The sequence below is a fragment of the Mobula birostris genome, chromosome X (genome assembly GCF_030028105.1).
Source record: "Mobula birostris isolate sMobBir1 chromosome X, sMobBir1.hap1, whole genome shotgun sequence".
Lineage (NCBI taxonomy): Eukaryota > Metazoa > Chordata > Chondrichthyes > Myliobatiformes > Myliobatidae > Mobula > Mobula birostris.
The window spans coordinates 30201160-30218310 of record NC_092402.1 but is presented as its reverse complement, the minus strand read 5'-3'; the positions used below and the strand labels follow the sequence as shown (position 1 = coordinate 30218310).

The following is a 17151-nucleotide window of genomic DNA, read 5'->3' as shown; positions in this document are numbered from 1 at the left end:
GTGGCAGTTTACACTGAGGGATTGGCAGTGGATAAAACCATCAGCTATAAAGTCCTGGACATTTACATACCAGATGACCTGTCCTGGTCCCAGCACATAGATGCAATCCCAAGGAAGGTACAAAACTACTTCCTCAGAAGGTTAAAGGGTTCAACATGTCACCGAACACTTCTAGAGATGTACTCTTGAAAGTATCCTGGCTGATTGCATCACTCTCTGGTATGGCAATTTGAATGCTAGAAGCTACAGAATACTGGACTCAACCCAATACATCATGGGAAGCACACTTCCCACCCCTCTCCTGCGGGATCCACAGGTGCTGCTGCTGCCTCATGAAAGCAACATCTATCATCAAACCCCATCATCCAAGCCACACTATCTTCTCACAGCCACCATTAGGCAGGAGGTACAGAAGCCTGAAGTCCCACACCACCAAGTTCAAGAACAGCTACTTCCCTTTAATCATTCAGTTCATGGCCCAACCTGAACAACTCTAATCACATCATATTGCAACACTATGACCACTCTGCACTACAAATTCGGATTTTCTGTTATTTTTGTAATAAGTATATAATTTGCTTAGTTTTTTTTCTTGAGAATACAGCATGCCTGTGATGCTGCTGCAAGTTTTTCATTGCACTTGGTCATATGACAATAAACTCAACTTTGAACTATACCTTCTGAACCGCTTCCCCTGTCTCCCTCGTTCCTTTTTTCAAAGAAAGTCTTAAAATCTGCCTCAGTGCTTGTGTCATCAGCCCTCAATATCTTCTGCAGCTTGCCATTTTGTTTGATAGTGCTTGTGAAATGCCTGGGGATGTTTTATTATGTTCAAAGATACAAAATGAAGTGAGTAGTTTTTGCACGTAAAAGTGATTTAAAGTTCTGGGAAAATATAGCAATGAAACACTACAGGTATGTACTAGAGGAGGAAGTTTCAATAGACCATTTAGATAAAAAAGCTGCAGAAGTTGAAATGTTTGGATCAAGTTTAAAATCATTCCAAGGTTATTTGAAATGTTTGTATTTCAAGATTATCTAAACTAATTCAGTGTCAAAGACATTTGAGGGGAAACCATTGTTGAAGACAGCACTAGAGTGGTTATTTGAGGTTTTAGCTTTGAGGCTTCAGCGAGGAGAAGCTTGAGTGAGAGAAGGCAAAAAAGCTGTAGGTAGACTTTTTCTCCCCAGTTTAATTATTGTTTCCTTCTTTATATATGGACAATTAGAACAGTAGGGATGCCGGGCAGGATAGTTGAATGGTCCTCTTGTAGGATGTGGGAAGGCATCCTCCAGTGTTCCAGAGAACTTCACCTGCAAGAAGTGCATCCATCTGCAGCTTCTAACACTCCACATTAAGAAGTTGGAGCTGGAACCGAATGAACTCCGGATCATTTGAGAGCCTGAGGCAGTGACAGACAGGACATATAGCATGCAACTGACACCCAAGATGCAGGACACAGGAAACAGGATGACAGTCAGAAAGGGGTTAAAGAGCCAGTGCAGAATACTCCTGTGGTCACCCCCCTCAACAACTTTGGATATTGTTTTTGGGAGGGGGGGCAGTGGTGGGAGGAGAATGACCTAGCAGAGAAAGTCACAGCAGTCAGGTCTCTGGCTCTGTGACGGGGGAGGAGAGGGGGGGGAGGAGGAGAGGGGGGGGAGGAGGAGAGGGGGGGAGGAGGAGAGGGGGGGAGGAGGAGAGGGGGGGAGGAGGAGAGGGGGGGAGGAGGAGAGGGGGGGAGGAGGAGAGGGGGGGAGGAGGAGAGGGGGGGAGGAGGAGAGGGGGGGGAGGAGGAAAAAAAAGCTGTGGTGTTAGGGAATTTGTTAGAGGAACATAAAAGAAGTCCTGTGGACGAGAATGAGATTTCCATGTGGCATGTTGCCTCCTGGGTGCCAGGGTCTAGGACATCTTGAATCGAGTACTCAGCATTCTTAAGTGGGAGGATGAACAGCAAGAGGTTGTGGTCCATGTAGGTACCAATGACATGGGTAGGATGAGTGACGAGGTTCTGCAAAGGGAGTTCAGGGAGTTAGGTGCCAAGTTAAAGGGCAGGACTTCCAGGGTTGTGATCTCAGGATTGTTTCCCATGCCATGTGCTGGTGAGGCCAGAATTAAGAAGATTATATAGTTTAGCACATGGCTAAGGAGTTGGTGTAGGAGGGAGGGCTTCACATTTTTGGTTCATTGGGCTCTCTTCCAGGGAAAGTGGGACCTGTACTAAAGGGACGGTTTGCATCTGAACTGGAGGGGGGACAAGTATCCTAGTGGGAAGGTTTGTTAATGCTGCACAGTGGGGTTTAAACTAAGAGTTACAAGGGGATGGGAACCAGAGTGCCAGAACAGATGGTGGAGAGGTTGTGGAGAAAGATGTTCTTAAGACCTTAGACAAAGTTAGGACTCAAATGGGTGAGCATATTGCAACTAGTGTTCTGAGCTGCATGTATTTCAATGCAAGTATTGCATGAAAGGCGGATGAGCTCAGGGCATGAATCAAGACATGAATAATGATATTGTAGTCATTAATGAGTCTTGGTTCCGTGCTGTAATTGTTATATGGTTATATGTTATATATGGACAAGACTGGCAGCTCAATATTCTGAGATTCCGTTGTCGTAGACAGATTAAAGGGGAAGGGGTGGTGTTACTAGTCACGGCAGTGCTCAGCCAGGACAGATGGGAGAACTCATCTACTGAGTCTTTATGGGTGGAACTAAGGAATAAGAAAGGTACGATTACGTTAATGGAGCTATATTACAGACCAACCAGCAGTTTAAGTGATTTAGATGAACAGATTTGTAAAGAGATTGCAGACTGTTGCAAGAAACACAAGGTTCTATAGTAGGTGATTTTAACTTTCCACATATTGACTGGGACTCCTATACTGACTAGAAGGGATAGTGTTTGTCAAATGTGTTCAGTAAAGTTTCCTTAATCAGTACACAGAAGTCCCAACGTGACAGTGTGCAATACTGGATCTCCTATTAGGGAATGAGACAGGGCAGGTGAAAGACATATGTAGGGGAACACTTTGCATCTTGTGGTCATAATGCCATTAGTTTCAAAGTAAATATGCAAAAAGATAGGTTTGATCTGCAGGTTAAGATTCTAAATTGGAGAAAGGCCGATTTTGATGGGATCAGAAAAGATCTGGCAAGTATGGACTGGGACAGACTGTTTTTTGACAAAGGTGTACTTGGTAAGTGGGAGGCCTTCAAAAGTGAAATTTTGAGAGTACAAAACTTGTATGTGCCTGTCAGAATAAATGGTAAAGCTAACAGGTTTAGGGAACACAGGTTTTCAAGCAATACTGAGACCCTGGTTAAGAAAAAAAAAATCAAGGTGCATAGCAAATGAGGTGCTTATGGAATACAAGAAATGCAAGAGAACACCTAAAGAAATTAGGAGGGCTAAAAGACAGCATGAGATTGCCCTACCAGACTAGGTGAAGGAGAATCCTAAGGAATTCTACAGATATGTTAAGAGCAAAAGGACTGTAAGGGACAAAATTGGTCCTCTAGAAGATCAGAATAGTAATCCATGTGTGGAGCCAAAACAGATGGGGGAAAACCGTGAACAGATGATTTTTTTGCGACTGTATGTACTCAGGAGACAGACACAGAGTCTATAGAAATGAGGCAAAGCAGCAGGAAGGTCATGGGCCCTATACACATTACAGAAGAGGGCATGTTTGCTGTCTTGAAGCAAATTAGGTTGATTAGGCCTGACGAGGTGTTCCCTTGGACCCTGTGGGAGGCAATTACAGAAATTGCAGAGGCCGTAGCAGAGATATTTAAATCATTCTTAGTGACAGGAGAGGTACCAGGGGACTGTGGGATAGTTGATGTTGTTCCACTGTTTAAGAAAGGCTCTATAAATAAACTAGGAAATTATAGACTGGTGAGCCTGACATCAGTAGTAGGAAGGTTATTGGAAGGTATTCTAAGGGATCAGATATATGAATATTTGGACAGACAGCGACTGATTAGGAATAGTCAGCATGGCTTTGTGTGTGGTTAGACATGCCCTACCAATCTTAAGAGTTTTTTGAGGAAGTTACCAGGAAAGTTTTAAGGCAGTGGATGTTGTCTACATGGACTTTAGCAAGGCAATAGACAAAGTCTAGCATGGGAGGTTGATCAAGGTGGTTCAGTCGCTTGGCATTCAAAATGAGATAGACTGGATTAGACATTGGCTTTGTGGGAAAAGCCAGAGCATTCTAGTAAATGGTTGCCCCTCTGACTGGAGGCCTGTCACTAATGGTGTGCCGCAGAGTTTGGCACTGGGTCCATTGTTGTTTGCCATCTATATCAATGATCTAAATGATAATATGATTAACTGGATCAGGAAATTTGTGGATGATACCAAGATTAGGGCTGTTGTGGACTGCAAGGAAGACTGTCATTGCTTGCAGAGGGATCTGGACCAGCTGGAAAAATGGCATATTGAGTTTAATGCAGGCAAGTGCAAGGTGTTGTACTTTGGTAGGACCAACAAGGGTAGGTCTTGCACAGTGAATGGTAGGGCACTGAGGAGTGCAGTAGAACTAAGTTATTCTGGGAATTCAGGTTCATAATTCATTGAAAGAGACAGCACAGGTAGATAGGGTCATAAAGAAAGTTTTTGGCATATTGGCCTTCATAAATTGTGTACAGAAAATGGGATGTTATATTGATGTTGTACAAGATGTTGGTGAAGCCTAATTTGGAGTATTGTGTGCAGTTTTGGTCACCTACCTACAGAAAAGATTTAAATAAGGTTGAAAGAGTACAAAGAAAATTTACAAGGATGTTGCTTGGACTGGAGGACCCAAGTTATAAGATTCAATAAGTTAGGACTTTATTCCTTTGAATAGGTTAGGACTTTATTCCTTGGAATGTAGAAGGCTGAGGGGAGATTTGACAGAGGCGTACAGAATTATGAAGGTATAGATAGGGTAAATGCAAGCAGGCTTTTTCCACTGAGGTTGTGTGGGATTGCAACTAGCTGTCATGGGTTAAAAGTGAAAGGTGAGAAGTTTAAGGGGAACAGGAGGGGAAACTTCTTCACTCAGAGGGTGGTGAGAGTGTGGAATGAGCTGCCAGCACAAGTGGTGCATACCAGCTCAAGTTCAACATTTGAGAAGTTTGGTTGGGAGGGGTATGGAGGGCTATGGTCCCGGTGCAGGACAATGGGAGTAGGCAGCTTAAATGGTTCGGCATGGACTAAATGGGCCAGAGAGCCCTTTTCAGTGCTGTACTTCTCTATGATGCTTATAAACTTTGATTCTTTAGATGATCTAACCCCAAAAATCTATCCTTCAGGTACAGTAATGCTTGGAAGAATTATTATGAAAAACAAAGTGTAGTTGAACTCAGTGTCAGGAAACATCTGTGGAGTCAACATTTCTGGTCAAGACCCTGCACTGCCTTGATGCAGCATCTCAACCCAAAGCATCAAACATCTGTCTCCACAGATGCTGCTTGACCTGCTGTTTTACTCCAGCAGTTTTGTCTTTTTGTTTGCGATTCCTGTATCTGTAGTAGTTGTTGCAGTAGTAGTAGTCGTAGTCATACTTTATTGATCCCAGGGGGAAATTGGTTTTCATTACAGTTGCACCATAAATAATAAATAGTAATAGAACCATAAATAGTTAAATAGTAATATGTCAATTATGCCAGTAGTTTCTTACAGAGAAGAATTATAATGCAATTTAAATCTTAGTATAGTATAGATTATTTTGTTTCCCATTTTTTGGTCACTTTTCCTGTGTCTTCAAATTGCGCATAATTTGCAATCTGGGTTCATAAAAATGGCCAGAAATGAAACAGCAAACTCTGGTAATTGTTTTAGCTACTGGCCTTATCTGTTGTCATCTCTTCACAGACTCCTAACAAGTCACAGCTCAACGTATAAAATGAAAATAATTCTTGCCCTTGGCATTATTACCTTGTAATCACGACACTGTGACTTTAACCAGTCTTGAATAAACTCCTGTGGGTGGTTACTGAAGCTTAGCATGAAGTCACGTTGGATCTTCAACTGATTGATAGATTCAATTGTGTCATGAATCTAGAAAGTAACACATCGGCTAATTATCATTTCAAATAATGTCCAGAATCTTCAGAATCCATTAAGACATTTGATCACACATTAGTGAAATATTTTAGAATGTGTGCGTGCTGGTCAGTAATTTTTAATTTTGCTTTTCTCATGCTACAGCACAAGATCATTAAAATAGCAATAACCAAATATTTCTCAGAGCATAGGTATCTCTACATAAAGTTCCGATTAATCTCCTTCTGTACTTGTAGAGACTGGTTGGTTGGTTGGTTTAGAGCACTAATTTTCATTCTTTCAAATGTGTTGGAGCACATTTATATTATCATGGAGCAGTGATCACGGCAAAGGAGTGAAGCTGTACTTTATTTCCCAGGTCTTTGTATCACAGGCAGGACAAGACCTTCATTTAGAACACCATTGACAAGAGATCATTCATCCATGACATGGTTGCCAAAGTTAAGTGCAAGTATAAACACTGAATTGTAAAACCTTTATCATTATTCTGTAAGGTACAAATGTGTGGGCACGTGGCCAAGTGGTTAAAGCATTGGACTAGTGACCTGAAGGTCGTGAGTTCGAGCCCCAGCCGAGGCAGCATGTTGTGTCCTTGAGCAAGGCACTTAATCACACATTGCTCTGTGACGACACTGGTGACAAGCTGTATGGGTCCTAATGCCCTTCCCCTGGACAACACTGGTCTCGTGGAGAGGGGAGACTTGCAGCATGGGCAACTGCTGGTCTTCCATACAACCTTGCCCAGGCCTGCACCCTGGAGAGTGAAGACTTTCCAGGCGCAGATCCATGGTCTCGCAAGACTAATGGATGCCTTTACTTTACAAAATGCCAATATCACTATCGCATTTACTTCTCAAATTGTTTTTCTGTACTGCAAGAGGTATAATTGGGAGTAGAGGAGGTTGCAAAGTATAATTATGGCATATCATACTTTTACAACCTTCAATATAAAAGCTTTCTGTAAAAGACTTAGCAAGTATGTTCACGACATTTCTTTTGTATCACCTTGTAATTAACAAACATACCCAGGTGATTGGCTTTAGAATGTAATTCTTAGAAGCACGATAATACATGTGCAATGTGTTAATTTAAGATGGGTGACTCTACTTGTGCTTAGAATTTTCATTTGAGTCATTGTTTCTTGATCTATCTCATTACCATCTTCCTCTGGCTAAGCTCTGAACTGGGAATAACATTTAAGTACAAAAGATGAAACTTGTTTTCAGCCTTCAATTCTTGATGGTGATATGACTAGATTCTCTAATCCATTTCAACATGTTATTTCAAAGTTCAGCCCTCCTGCTCCTGACAGGCACTCTTTGATATATAGGGTGAGACATGCAAAGGCAACAGCAATAGTGATTCTGCTTTCAGCAGGTGTTGCAAACTGCTATCACTTCAAGTTTAACAGCTAAACACATTCAGACCCCCCCTTCCTTCAACAAACCCTCAATAGGGTAGGAAAACCAGAACTATTGGAGAATATTCTGAGGTTATGAGTCATTATTTTCCTATCTGGAAACCTAGCAATAATATAAAAACACAATAGTTTTCTTGAAAAAGCCTTTTATATTTAACCATTAAGTGATACGTGCGTGCCCATTTAATGAGAGTCTAATGTGCTTATTTGTAAAGAGCAGTTCCAAGTGGGTATGAATTCTTTATTTATATAGAAAGAAAAATGATAATGAAGGCAGCGATTAGAATAACAGTTTACAGACCCCAGCAACCAGTGTTCAATTCCTGCTGCTGTAAGTTTGCATTTTCTCCCACTGACTGCGTGAGTTTACTCTGGGTGCTACTGATTTCCTCCCACATTTCAAAGATGTACAGGTTAGTAGGTTAATTGGACACGAGTGTAACTGAGCAATGAGGGCTCGTTTGCTTGGAAGGGCCTGTTACTGTACTGTATCTCTAAATAAAATAAATATAGCCTTGAGGGAGTTTTGCAAGTCTGCACTGGAAATGTCGGCTTATCTTTTCATTAGTCGATGCTGATGCCTATTTCTGTTTAATTCCATCATTTGCTGCTTTTATCACAGAGATTACTCAGCCTCTCACAGCAGGCTCAGCACAGTCTGGGATAATCACAGCCACTACCTCGCAGTGAACTCGTGGTTGTCATAATCCCCTGACATGAAAATAATGCAAATCTCAAGAAAAATAATCCACACTGAGCTCTTTTCCCCATCATACAACTGCCCCTACATACCAAACTTCAGGTTAATTTTCCAATAAATAACAATGACAATTTGTTGGTAGCAGAAAAAGACCTACTGAAATAGCTGTTGATAAATCAATTAAAATATGTTAATGTGAGATGGTTCTAGTCTCTATAAACATTCTCCTCAAATCTACTGAATCAAATTTGGCACTAATTCCTTAAGACAATCATTGCACATCAAGAGGTAAATATTGAAGAACATGTAAACACTAATATGCCACAACAGACTCCCCCTGCTGACACCAGTAAATTAGAAATTAATGAACAACCATTTAATAAGGAATGATTGATTGATTGAGAAACAGCACTTCAAGCCTGGTATGGTGGTAGAGGCAGATACATTAGGGACTTTTAAGAGACATTTAGATAAGCACATCAATGTGAGGAAAATGGAAGGATATGGACATTGTGTAGGTGGAAGGAATTGGTTTAGTTGGTCATTTGATTACTAATTTATTTGGTTTGGCACAACATTGTAGACTGAAGGGCCTATTCCTGTGCTGTAAAAAAAGAAAGAAAAATCCCTCATTTTCTTTTACATACATTGTCAACTGAAAGGAGTCTTTTCCCGTTGGCAGAGGTGTCAAAAACCAGGAAGGATATATTTAAAGTAACTGTTTGAAGAATCAGAAGGTAGATGGGGATAGTTTAGTCACCCAGAGGCCAGAAGCCTAGAACACACTGACTGAGAGCGGGAAAACTCAACACATTTTAAACGTTATATGGATGTCTACTCTGAAGAGCCATGACCTACTGGGGTGCAGATCAAGAGTTGGAAGCTGGGATTCTAAAAGCTTTTTCAAGTATATAAAGAGTAAAAGACAGGTGAGAGTAGATATTGGACCAATAGAAAATGATGCTGGAGAAATTGTAATGGGAGATAAGGAGATGGTGGAGGAACTGAACGAGTATTTTGCATCAGTCTTCACTGAGGAAGACATCAGCAGTATACCGGACACTCAAGGGTGGCAGGGAAGAGAAGTGTGTGCAGTCACAATTACGACAGAGAAAGTACTCAGGAAGCTGAATAGTCTAAAGGTAGATAAATCACCTGGACCAGATGGAATGCACCCTTGTGTTCTGAAGGAAGTAGCTGTGGAGATTGTGGAGGCATTAACGATGATCTTTCAAAAGTCGATAGATTCTGGCATGGTTCTGGGGGAGTGGAAGATTGCAAATGTCACTCTGCTATTTAAGAAGGGGGCAAGGAAGCAAAAAGGGAATTATAGACCTGTTAGCTTGACATCAGTGGTTGGGAAGTTGTTGGAGCCGATTGTCAAGAATGAGGTTACGGAGTACCTGGAGGCATATGACAAGATAGGCAGAACTCCGCATGGATTCCTTAAAGCATGGAAAATCCTGCCTGACAAACCTATTACAATTTTTTTGAGGAAATTACCAGTAGGCTAGATAAGGGAGATGCAGTGGATGTTGTATATTTGGATTTTCAGAAGGCCTTTGACAAGGTGCCACACATGAGGCTACTTAACAAGATAAGAGCCCATGGAATAACGGGGAAGTTACATACGTGGATAGAGCATTGGCTGATTGGCAGGAAACAAAGAGTGCGAATAAAGGGATCCTATTCTGGTTGGCTGCTGGTTACCAGTGGTGTTCCACAGGGGTCCGTGTTGGGGCTGCTTCTTTTTACATTGTACATCAACGATTTGGATTATGAAATAGATGGCTTTGTGGCTAAGTTTGCTGACGAGACGAAGATAGGTGGAGGGGCCAGTAGTGCTGAGGAAACAGAGGGTCTGCAGAGAAAGTCTCTAGGAAGAGGTACTGTCCACGTTTCAGGCCGAGACCCTTCGTCAGTCCTGATGAAGGGTCTCGGCCTGAAACGTGGACTGTACCTCTTCCTAGAGATGCTGCCTGGCCTGCTGCGTTCACCAGCAACTTTGATGTGTGTTGCTTGAATTTCCAGCATCTGCAGAATTCCTCGTGTTTGCGTCTGCAGAGAGACTTGGATAGATTGGAAGAATGGGCAAAGAAGTGGCAAATGAAATACAATGTTGGAAAGTGTATGGTTATGCACTTTGGCAGAAGAAATAAACGGGCAGACTATTATTTAAATGGAGAGAGAACTCAAAGTTCTGAGAAAGCTCTGTTCGCCAGAGAAAGCAGGATCTCCCAGTGGCCACACATTTTAATTCCATGTCCCATTCTGATATGTCTGGCCACGGCCTCCTCTACTGTAAAGATGAAGCCACACTCAGGTTGGCGGAACAACACCTTAAATTCCGTCTGGGTAGACTCCAACCTGATGGCATGAACATTGACTTCTCTAACTTCCGCTAATGTCCCACCTTCCCCTCGTACCCCATCCGTTACTTATTTATATACACACATTCTTTCTCTCTCTCCTTTTTCTCCCTCTGTCCCTCTGAATATACCCCTTGCCCATCCTCTGGGTTCCCCCCCTCCCCCTTTTCCTTCTCCCCGGACCTCCTGTCCCATGATCCTCTCATATCCCTTTTGCCAATCACCTGTCCAGCTCTTGGCTCCATCCCTCCCCCTCCTGTCTTCTCCTATCATTTTGGATCTCCCCCTCCCCCTCTCAAATCTCTTACTAGCTCTTCCTTCAGTTAGTCCTGACAAAGGGTCTCGGCCCGAAACGTCGACTGTACCTCTTCCTAGAGATGCTGCCTGGCCTGCTGCGTTCACCAGCAACTTTGATGTGTGTTGCTTGAATTTCCAGCATCTGCAGATTTCCTCGTGAAGTTTATTTTGTCGTTTAACATATCGTGTCCATAATCACAGTGAGACTAATTTCTTCAGCAGTACATGTGACTGCACTTTTAATAGCTTCACACCTTGGATATAGTATTCATTATTACATATTTCTCAAAATCATTACTAATTTCTGTAAGCAAGATGACCCACGTTGCTGTGAAATGTTAGCTACAAGCCCCAACAATTATCTTCTCTACTTCATAGACCAGTTACCCCGATTATTTCCCTATGTAGCCTAGTATCAAATTACATAACGTTTGATAATGTCCCTGTGCAGTGCATCAGGGCAGGTAGCCACATTAAAGCTGCAATACAAATCCCTGTTGTCACTATGCCAAAAAACATTTTGAAACTTGCTATATAGTTTCTGAAATTCCATTGAGCTCTCTCCATGTGCTAACCTATTTTAGTAATACTAATAACCTTGCTAAGAAAATATTACATTTCTGAAGCACTATCTAGTACTTCCAAATCCTGATACTTTGGACAAATTAGTCTTGGATTGTTAAATTCACTCAAACATTTTTGCCCTACTGAAGTTAGATATACAAACTGTTCAATAGTTTTTCTCAATCTTGAATCTTTGCCAGTCTTGTCACTACTTTTCACCTTTAGTCAGTTAAAAATCTATTCTAGTACAGATTTTTCCTTTTAATTACTCCCCACTTACTACATACTGAAGGCAACTTTTCTGATTCTGTTGGAAGGTTATTAATCATACATTCTTGTTCTCTTCTCACAGCTAATGCATTTCCAGCTTTTTAAAAAAATTATTTTGTATATCAGAGAATGTTTTCAATAGGTACTCCTACTGGCGTCTTTGAACATAATTGAAAGGCTTGGCTGTTCCCTGGATCATCCACCTTCAGGCAAAGTGACTAATTGGTAGCACCAGCTAGTGGCAACTTAGAATGGGTGAAGCTGGCTTGTAATCCTCCTATGTGCTGTGACAGAATTAATAGCCATGGTCAGCTAAAATCTAAGATGGAAATATCACTGCTAGATCCCTGCATTGTTTCACTAGATTCACTGACTTAAAATGCTGGTGGTCTTGCAGCCTCTTTAATTATACAACTTAATTGTCAATTTACCCAGTGATTTCTAATGTGTTTTTGTCCCAGAATGGTTCTTGTACCAAATGCAAGCACAATCGCCAATGATGCTCAAGACTCCATCTTGCAGATTTATTAGCATTTGATGTATTTGGAGGAAACTGCAGCTTTACCTCAGTCAATCAAGTGACTGACGTTTTTTGGCCCCAGTGGCTTACCTTAACATCCAAGACTGCAATCTCCTGCTGATTGGTTGTTGACAGAAGAAAGTTGCTCATTTGACTCTTCAGAGGGTCATCAACCTCAACATCAATGTCATAACAAGCAGTTTTCTTCTGATCACTGGGATCCACACTGTAGTTTATGTAAGATAGAACTGTATTACTTCACCTTGTCACTAATACAGTTCCTGCACTATTTTAACCAGTTACTCTCAGAGAACAGCCCATCATGTTATCCCTGTTCACTTCCTACACTGTCACTACCTTGTACCAAACAGAGATTTCACTGCAGTACTCAGTCGATGAGTGTGCCTTAACCAACCCAGTCACCAACTGTAGATTATGCTACACATGCAAGTTTGACATGTGTCCCCCAAGTGGATTTCCATTGGAAATAGTTGCCACTCTTTCAGTACCAGCAGTATGCAATCACATCAGTAGCAGAATGCTCTAATCCAATTCAGTGGGAAAGCTGAATTATATTCATGAAGAATTGTTTGAAGCAAAATCAAGCACATCCATTGTGAAGGAGCTAGAACTAGAAAACTTGCAGTGATTCACCAATCATTCACACACTTATTCCTCAACCCCACCATAATTGGCCAATCAGTACATTCCCCCATCCTGTGGCAAGGTTCAGTCACTGATCCTTTACAGGTCTCTTATCCTTGCAAGTGAGACGGTTCCATTCCCCTCTCCCCTTCGTGTCATTAGGTTGTTGGTACAAGACCCCTTCCAGACATTTGAGCTGCACATTCTGGCTGGCATAACCAGTGCAGTACTGAGAACTGTACACTGCCAAAGCTGTCTTTTTGAATAAGGCATTAAACCCCATCTGTCCACTCTCAGGAGGAGCATCACAGTCATCCACAGTGTCCAGGCTAAAGTTATCAACCTTATTCCTGCTGTCTGGCTGTTATCACACCCCCGTGTGAATTCCTCTAACCAATGTTAACTTTCACATTCCCAGTAGTTACAGTCACGCACTCACTGGCTGTGAAGAGTTTTAATATGACCAGGACAGGAACAGCAGTGTATTACTCTAGCTGTCTCTTTGCTGTGTTAGGAACTAGTTCTTACCAAATTGGCAAATATATCTCAGAAGTCAATGAAACACAGTTAACAACTGATGAATGAAGGCACACTCCATTGCTGACGTAAATATTCAAATCACCACTTCACTGATGAACCAAGTATTCCACAAGACCCCAGCTTTGAAAGTCAGAACGGCAACAGTTCTTACCTAATCATGTGGTTGATAATGATGGGGTCTGGATGCTGTAGGAGACTAGCCAGTTTTATTGGAATTTCAGTGAATTTCATCCGCATGCAGTTAAATATCTACGAGAAAATTCACTGTTAACAGAGGAGATAATGATAAAGAGACATCAACTACATGATGATCACCTAGCTAATCTCAGGGTTTTTAAAATACTGAGCTACTGAGGCACTGTGATAATACTGTATCAGCCTTATGTGATCAGGAATTTCATTGCACCCGGGTGCTATGACAACAAACTAATCCGAATTACTCATATTATTACTGAGCTGGGATTCCAGTTGGAACAGAAACAGACTCCTATATTAATTTCTATTTAACAACTACATTTCAGAATTATTTTATATTAACTAACTGTCTAATTTAACCTAATACAACACTACATCACCATGCAGTGGCATGGTGGCGGAGCAGTTAGGGGTAACAGCATTACAGCGCCAGTGCCCCACATCCAATTCCACCACAGTCTGCAAGGAGTTTTTACATTCTCCCTGTGACCACCTGGATTTCCTCCAGGTGCTCTGGTTTTAATAATGTATCAGGACTTAGGAAAAAAAAAACTCCAACTAGAGCCAGAGTCGGGTGCGTGAACAATGTTTATGGCTAGAACCGGTGTGGTCAGAGATCTTGGATGTTTCACAACTTAACAAGCTGAAACTTGACTTCAAGTTCTGCTTCCTGTGCTCCCTTTACATTCACAGATGATATCTGCCATTCCCTTCAAACACTGTCTTTACTGGAAAAGTTATACCACTGTAACATGTTACAAAAAAAGTGAAAATAAATTATGTTGGGTAAACATGAGGAACACCCAATGCAAAGCTGCTAGTCCAGCCCAACTGAAGTCTCAAGTGTGTCTTTATTGGAGTTTTATTGAACGTTATAGAAACAGGAACTCCAACTTTGTGGGACAGAAGTGCCTTTTACCTGCTTGAAGTAGCGGTTGCAGTTGATGTATTCCTTTTCGTGGTTATCCTGAAGCCTGTTCTTCTTGATGTAGAGCCACAGTGCCTGCATGATGTTGGCCCGGGTCTGAGTGTGGACCCCCAACAAACGAGCCAACCTGACATCCAGCTTATACTGTGGGGGCTGAAGTGGGAAATACGGTCACAGGTTACTGATTAAGTTCAGTTTCACACATGCAATTCTGTAATTGGTACTTTTGCCTGTTGTAGCAGACAATTTCTGCCACCTAGAAAAGCCTCTCATCTCAGGTACAGGATAGTCCATAAGACAAAACGGATGCCACACACTACAGCAGCTGGGCCTTATGAACTACAAACTGTAACACAATCCAAAGCTGTTTTGACAGTTGGAATGTTGCTCTCAGGTTTCTTCAATTTCTCTGTATCCAGGTAACACAATGTTGTTTTTTTAAAATTTAAATTCCTTATCCTTCATATTAAAGTGACTGAATTCTTTGTCTCTAATTCCCAAGTGTGATTCAATTCTAGTGCGATATCTACTTTTGTTCAGATAGGGAGCGAACAGTTTACCTAATGTGATTAAAAACTAATTCTTTACATATTTGGGAATTATATTAGTGCTTTCAGTGAATATCAGGTGCAAAGAACTTTTACTTTTATAGTCGCCACTAGCACTTTGATTAATTTGGATACGGCACTGTACTGATTTCGTGAGAGCAAATGACTACTAAACCCAACATAATGAGAATATGATTTCAGATTTAGATATTGGTAAAACAAGAAAATAACCAATACAATGGCACAATGTTGGACTGACCCTCTGGGAAATATACTGGCCTTACCTGGTCCAGCCTCCATTGGACTTCAGACCACAGCAGCATGGTTGCTTAACTAGCTCCTTGAAATGACATGAAGCTACTCAATTTTGCCATTGACAACTGCAACCATGCACAGAAGCAGTTCAAGACTCACCACCATTTTCCTCAGAGAAAATACTAAGAGGTAACAAGTGTGGCCTTGTGAGCAATGCCCACCCCAGACAGAATATTACAGATGATCTGCTAAAGAAACCAGTGGCATTATCACAAGCTGCTACAAGCCTCTTTATTCCCAATTCATTATTGAACAGTTCCAGTCCTACCTGGTGATCCAGCATCAATAGCAGGGTGCACTTCACATTCACATCTCCTGGTCTCTTCACCTGAAAGCCATCCGTCTCCTGGGTGGTGGGCATTCTGTGCCACTATAATCCACGAAGTTGATGTTACAAGATGTTCATGCTAAAGATTGTTTTATAAAATGACCTTCTCCCCTCTATTTCCTACTGTTTCAGATCTGTTACTAGCGACATGAGTGTGGTCAAGATACCAGCTCTTCAATCACACCAGCTTACCTATAGCTAATCTGATCAATGTGATCAAAGGCTGGGACGGAGCTACAGTTGCAATAAGTTTGTGAACAGTTTGAACTTACAAGATTTTCTGCATCAATTACTCAAAATGTGATCTGATCTTAATCTAAGTCATAATAATAGACGTATGCAATCTGCCTAAACTAATAACACACAAACTGTTGTACTTTTCATTTCTTTATTGAACACATCGTTTATTTACAGTCCAGGCTGGAAAGAGTATGTGAACCCTTGTATTTAATAACTAGTAGAACCTCTTTTTAGCAGCAATAACCTCCACCAAACATTTCCTTTAGCTGCTGATTAGACTTGCACAACAGCAAGGAGGAATTTTAGACCATTCCTCCATACGAAACTGTTTCAGTTCATCAATATTTCTGGGATACCTTGCATGAACAGCCCTCTTCAGTTCATGCCACAGCATCTCCATTGGGGTAAGGTCTGGGCTCTGACTTGGCCATTCCAAAACACAAATTTCCTTCTTTTTAAACCATTCTATTGTTGATTTACTTGTGTTTCAGGTCATTGTCTTGTTGCATCATCCAATTTCTATTAAGCTTCAGGTGATGGACCACTACCCTGACATTCTCCTGTAAAATGTCTTGATACAATTTTGAATTCATTGTTCCCTCAACAAATGCAAACTGTCCGGGTCCTGAGGCAGCAAAGCAGCACCAAACCATGATGCTCTTCCCACCATGCTTCACAGTTAGGATGAGATTTTGGTGTTGGTGTGCAGTGCCCTTTTTTCTCCAAACATAGCTATATGCATTTCTGCCAAAAAGTTCAACTTCAGCAAGTTCTAGAGATTTCTGCAGGTCGTTTGCTGTTATCCTTGGGTTCTTTTTCACCTCCTTCAGCATTGCACGTTGTGCTTTTGGTGTGATCTTTGTATACTCCCAGGGAAGAGTACCAACAGTACTGAATTTCCTCCATTTGCAGACAATTTCTCTTACTGTGGACTGATGAACTCTCAGGTTTTTAGAAATGCTTTCGTAGCCTTTTCCAGCTTCATGCATCTCCACAACTCTTTTTCTAAGGCTTAACCCAGAGGTTCACATACTTTTTTTTTTGAACCTGGACTGTGATTGTTTAAATGGTGTAGTCATTATTGACAAGTAGTACAATTGTTTGTGTGTTATTAGTTTAGGCAGATTGCGTTTGTCTATTATTGTGACTTAGATGAAGATCAGACCCCATTTTATGAGTAATGCAGAAAACCATGTAATTGCAAACAGTTCACA

The 17151-nt window shown here is 41.4% G+C and overlaps 1 protein-coding gene across 2 annotated transcripts in view; it reads right to left on the bottom strand.

Annotated features, from left to right (window-relative positions):
- The window catches only part of smarcd2 (SWI/SNF related BAF chromatin remodeling complex subunit D2), a 46851-nt gene that overhangs the window by 11984 nt on the left and 17716 nt on the right, over positions 1 to 17151 (bottom strand). The window contains exons 7-11 of one of the 2 annotated variants that reach the window (XM_072249015.1): positions 15638 to 15739; positions 14498 to 14659; positions 13535 to 13632; positions 12289 to 12424; positions 5930 to 6052 (exon numbers count right to left, since the gene is read on the bottom strand). In XM_072249015.1, the coding sequence (XP_072105116.1) occupies positions 5930 to 6052; positions 12289 to 12424; positions 13535 to 13632; positions 14498 to 14659; positions 15638 to 15739 (621 nt within the window). The remainder of the gene's footprint in view (positions 1 to 5929; positions 6053 to 12288; positions 12425 to 13534; positions 13633 to 14497; positions 14660 to 15637; positions 15740 to 17151) is intronic. The other variant, XM_072249017.1, reaches the window with a different exon arrangement.